The following is a 5,369-nucleotide window of genomic DNA, read 5'->3' as shown; positions in this document are numbered from 1 at the left end:
GGAAGAGATGGCTAACATCCTCCAACTGGTTACCACAATAACCACATCTTCCGATCCATCCGTATGCATCCCTCTAATAAGAAGGTTCCCATTTACTAGTAAACTATTAGTTGCCAGCTTCTACAGAAAAATGTGCCATCTAGGAGGGATATCAAGGTGTCAGATGATCTTGAAAAAATCAAAGGTTTCCATCCTGTGAAAAGGCTTAGAGCTCCTGAGAAGACCTGCAAGGAAAGTATAGCCAGTCTTGACTGTATACTTCCCTGAGGAGTGATGATGCCAGTAAAGAAAGTCTTCTTCTTCCTCCGCAGGCAGGTCCAAAGAGAGCACTGCTTGGGCACTCTGCCAATCAAACTGATCTCTAACCATAGTAACATTCCAACTCCGAGAGGTCTGATTAGTAAAGTCAAAGACAGTCCATTTTGAACTCTGGAGCAAATTTTAATTTCACTTGACCACAGGGGTTTGGCCCTACATCCATTTAGAGCTGCTGGCTAGGATATTCCTCCCAGAACCAATCTTCCAAGCAAAGCCTTCCATGACTTTGAGAGTGAGCTTGTGCATATTCCGTCTAACCCAAGAAAGGCTGGAAGGGGTTTTAGATTGAGTGTTTCCCGAGCAAAGCAGGTACTCAATACTTGCATTGTACATTTTTGACGCAAGAAGTTGTGGATTAGCATGCATTCTCTGTACCTATTTGAAGAGCAAGGCATCATTATAAACATTTATCGCACGAATTCCCAGACCACCCATACCTTTCCGAAGTTGGATCATTTGTCTGTTTACCCACTGGATACCTTTGTCGCCATTCTTAGCCCACCAAAATCTCGTGATCAGGGAATCTAATTTGTTTGCGATTGCCAGAGGAATCTTGAAAGATTTTAGAACATGCAAGGAGATTCCTAAATGAACAGAGTTGATAAGCACTAATTTAGCGCTCTCTGAGAGCTTGCCGTAAGCCCAGGAAATAGTCTTCTTTTTGACATTCTCAACAAGATAAGAAAAATGTTGAGATTTTGCTCCCACAAGGTCAACAGGTACCTCAAGATGATTCCCAATACTGTCAACTACAGGGACACGTAGAATATTTTTGAAGGAGTCTGTCATCGAAGAGGAAACTGAGGGGCTAAATTTAACAAAGGGTTTGTTAAAATTAACTTGTTTTCTAGAGGCTTTCCTTAACCGAGAGAGAATGTCTACAATAGTAGTGCAAGAGTCTTGGGTAACTTTGAAAAAGAACATAGCATCATCTGCGAAGAAGAGGTGTGAAATCGAAGGAGCACTTCTTGAAATTTTGACACCCTTTAGTAACTTGATGTCTTCAGCTAAGGAGAGCATACGGGACAGGACATCCATGCAGAACAAGAAAAGGTAGGGAGATAAAGGGTCACCCTATCTTAACCCGCACTTGGGAGTAAAGGGCTCCGACATATGCCCATTAACTAAGGCCCGAAAAGAAACTGTAGAGATACACTGAGAGATCCATTGTATCCATTTAGCCAGAAAACCATAAGCCTGTAGGGTTTTAAACAGGAAGAGCCAGTCTACTCTATCATAGGCTTTAGACTTGTCCACCTTGATAGCAGCTAAGTGGGTGGACCGCTGTCTAGAGTTAATAAAGTGCATAAGTTCTTGAGACATAAAAATATTATCCTCCATGTATCTTCAAGGGATGAAGGCATGCTGGAAATCAGAGATTAGAGAAGGCAGAACAACCTTGAGCCTCGAAACAAGACACTTTGCAATACATTTATAGATAGTGTTGCACAAACTGATTGGTCTGAAATGTGAGGTTGTTTCCGGGATATCCAGTTTAGGGATCATGACCAGAAGCGTAGAATTCAGCTCATGCAAAAGAAATCCAGTGTTAAAAAAATGTTGGACACTTTTAACAACAGTATCACCTATTGTATCCCAATATTTATGGAAGAATTTCGCAATAAAACCATCAGGACCCGTAGATTTAGACCCCTTATTATCAAACAAAGCTCTTTTGATATCCTCCGTATCAAAAGGTCGAACCAGAGCCTCATATTCAGCAGTCGAAATAGAAGGAAAATGAATTTGTCTAAGGAGAAGATCGATGAGTTCACCTTGTTGAGCATCGGCAGGGGGTTCAAAGACATCTTTAAGGGAGTTTACAATTAGGTTTAAAACTCCCTCCTTCCCTTCCACCCATGTATCATCATCATCCCAGAGCGTAACAATTTCATTTCGTGATTTTCGTTGTTTCACTTTGTTGAAAAGTCTCTTTGTAGGAGCATCGCCATCCTTGATCTTCTCCTTTGAAAATAAACCACTCAAAATGATATGTAACATACTTTTTTTTTACGGGAATGTAACGTACTTTGAAAACAATGTATTTCTTCTTCTAGTAAATATTTTTTTCCTAAAAAAAACAAATAATACAACACAACCTTTATCCCTTTAGGATCGTCAAAAACACTTGAAACTTATCATTTTACTTTTGAAAATGATTATTTTTTATTTCCCCTATAGTGTATATAATAGGTTTATCTCAAACTTATTTTATGTTATATATTGCTCATGTATTTACATTAACCTGTGTACGAGTGTAGGATATATATTTCGATATCCTGCCCCATTACTCATTACTTTTTATTACATGATACCCACCTCATCACCACATCTATCGTGCCATACACGTCTAAAATATTTACCTTACTCGTCCAAAAATAAACAATATTCAGTAAAAATAATTTTAATTTAGTAACCTAATTTTGTACTGCAAAAATAAAGTGAAATGAACATGGTGGCCTTACATATTTTTTTTTATTCTGAGAATGTAAGCTCTTTAGGACATGTTCTGATTTACAGAATTGAAATGAACTAAACTGAAATGAATTCTTTATGAGACAAGGAAGTAAGGAACTGGGTTAAACTGAACTAATTGGAGCTTAATTGAACTTAACTGAACTGAAATTAAGCTGAAGAGAACATGCCCTTACTTATATGACCTTAGAAAATGGTGATTAGGTTTGTTTTCCCCATAAATTCTTAATTTGACCATGTTTTTATTAGAGTATTTGAGTGATAATCAACGTTTAATATATAATCAATAATATCTATATATCTATTATGTATTACATACTCACTCCTAAAAGCAAAACTAAGAGGACACTTGACACAATATTATTAAGCAATTTCCCTCTGAAATAACTTTCTTTAAAAAAAAAAAAACATTGGTTTATAAATAATAAGGTTTGTATTTAAATTATGACTTTCAATTTTATATGAAGTATAAGATATAAAGTTAACTTCCTAAACTATCAATTTTCACTGTGAAGGGAAATATCTTTTGATTCTTAAGATCACTTATCAAGCAATCAAGTTTCATTTACAAAAACCCTACATAGGATGATTAACCTATTCTCTAATGAGTCCTCTATTTTGAACATCTAGTGATCTCTGGCCAATTTGGAATGCATATAAATGTGTTAAATAAATCTTGATATCCATACCACTTGCATATAGCCATGATATCTTGATAATTTTGCATCATATATCTAGCCCTACCAGTTAATAACGAAGGTAAAACAATTTGTAATCCCATAGATGATAGACTATATATGTGTCCTCTCAAAACTGCATCAACAATATTCTTATACTATTCTAACCTCAATAACTTTTTATGTGTTCGAATGTAGTTAAGTTTATCAGCCTCAATCATAATGTAGACATCAACTAAATAACCATCCTCAAAAGATATAATTAGTTAACATCTTAATCTAGTCTTTTACTCTATACTAAATTTGAAAATAGAGTTTGAATAATCTTATATAGAGTAATCTTCATTTGTACGTATGAGTAACCAAATTTTTTTAAATAAGAGTAACTGTTAGAATATATTGATAAGCATCAATATATTCTGTTAGTGTATATTAGATAATTACGCTTATTGTAATTTATTGTATATAATCTTTCCTTATATGTAGGTTGTTAGGTCCTACTGTACAGCCTTGAGATACCCTGACTTTATGTATATATATTGCCTACTGATAGGCTCATATGATTCAAGGAATTAACTTCTTTCATGGTATTAGTATTCTAGGGAAAGATCTTGACCTTTCTCTTCCGCACTCTAGCGCCGTTCCTGTTGCATTCTCTTTCTTCTCTTTTCTTCTTCTTTCTTCACCATGGGTGAGTCCAAACCAGCCTTTCACCCTACTCTCACAAATCCTAACATCAAGGCCCTTGTTCCCGTCACTCTTGAGATGGAGAACGTTCACTATGCAACATGGGCGGAACTCTTCAAAATTCACGCAGAATCTCATAAAGTATTAGATCATATTATTCCTCTGGCGAAAGGCAAGGAGAAGCCTCCTAAGACCGAGGAAGAACTTGAACTATGGTCGACCCTCGTTGCTACGGTTCTACAGTGGATTTATGCCACTATTTCTCATGATCTGTTACAGACAATTCTTGAACTCGACACCACGACAATGGAAGCTTGAAATAGGTTGCGTGACTTATTTCAAGACAACAAACATTCCCGAGCTGTTACCCTTGAGTATGATTTCACTCACATGGAGATGGAGAATTTTCCCAATGTCTCTGCTTACTTCCAACATCTCAAAACATTGTCGGACCAACTCATCAAGAATGTCGGCTCCCCGGTGGACAACAATCGACTGGTTCTCCAATTAGTTTCGGGGCTCACTGAGCCTTACAAAGGGGTTGCCACACTCATTCGACAGAGTCATCCTCTGCCTCAGTTTTACCAAGCACGGTCTATGCTCGTGTTAGAGGAGGCCGGACTTAAAAAGGCAGCCCAAACCACCAATTCTTCTATGGTGGCCCGTGATGATGATTCGTCGGAGGTGTCGGATCAACCTTCTTCACAATGCAACAATTCGGGTGGCAAGAGATCTCAGAACCGAGGAAATTTGGGAAAGAATCGCAATTCTTCTGGTGGTCGTGGCGGTGGTAAAGGCAGTTCTGATGGCCACTCCAGCGGCGGAGGCAAAGGTGGTGGCGGTAACAACCGCTCAGGCGGCTCAGAGGGACAGCAGCAGGCACCGAATCAATGGGCACCGGGACAGCAGTGGTCTTGGCCATGGATACAGTGGGCTATACCACCTTGTCCGTTTCCCATTGGTTCATGGGCTAGGCCCAATTTTCAGCAGGGTCAGCACCAACAATAAGGGATTCTTGGGCCCAGACCTCAACAATCCTATTCTTCCAATGGATCTACCCCAACTGACATAGAAGCTGCAATGCATACTCTCGGCATTACCCCTCCGGACCCAAACTGGTACATGGACACTGGTGCAACATCTCATATGACTTCCGGACAAGGTAATCTCACGCCTTATTTTAATTTGAGCAATAAATATGGCATAACTGTT

General features: G+C 38.5%; 2 protein-coding genes across 2 annotated transcripts; one reads left to right on the top strand and one right to left on the bottom strand.

Annotated features, from left to right (window-relative positions):
* Positions 1-159: 159 nt before the first annotated feature.
* On the bottom strand, positions 160-1,659 carry LOC145632657 (uncharacterized). The gene is made up of 4 exons (XM_081685004.1): positions 1,473-1,659; positions 787-1,325; positions 577-693; positions 160-393 (listed from the first exon to the last, which is right to left on the bottom strand). Exons 1-4 carry the CDS (start codon positions 1,657-1,659, stop codon positions 160-162), a joined length of 1,077 nt encoding a protein of 358 aa, XP_081541130.1.
* A 2,498-nt stretch (positions 1,660-4,157) lies between these two features.
* Positions 4,158-4,475, top strand: LOC145632656 (uncharacterized). Its single transcript, XM_081685003.1, has one exon. The coding sequence runs from the start codon at positions 4,158-4,160 to the stop codon at positions 4,473-4,475; it is 318 nt and encodes a 105-aa protein (XP_081541129.1).
* Positions 4,476-5,369: the final 894 nt, after the last annotated feature.

The sequence above is a fragment of the Chenopodium album genome, chromosome 5, assembly GCF_948465745.1.
Source record: "Chenopodium album chromosome 5, dcCheAlbu1.1, whole genome shotgun sequence".
NCBI classification, from domain to species: Eukaryota; Viridiplantae; Streptophyta; class Magnoliopsida; order Caryophyllales; family Amaranthaceae; genus Chenopodium; species Chenopodium album.
Note: the sequence above shows the minus strand (reverse complement) of the source record. Positions and strands in the feature narration are given on the sequence as shown.

Bases quoted from the DNA above. Each gene is read 5' to 3' on its own strand.
- LOC145632657 (XM_081685004.1), bottom strand. From the start codon at position 1,659: ATGGAGGATAATATTTTTATGTCTCAAGAACTTATGCACTTTATTAAC. The intron at 1,326-1,472 runs GTATCTCTACAG...TGCTCTCCTTAG, and splicing joins GATACAATGGATCTCTCAGT to CTGAAGACATCAAGTTACTA. The intron at 394-576 runs GTTAGACGGAAT...TTTACTAATCAG, and splicing joins CCCCTTCCAGCCTTTCTTGG to ACCTCTCGGAGTTGGAATGT.
- LOC145632656 (XM_081685003.1), top strand. From the start codon at position 4,158: ATGGGTGAGTCCAAACCAGCCTTTCACCCTACTCTCACAAATCCTAAC.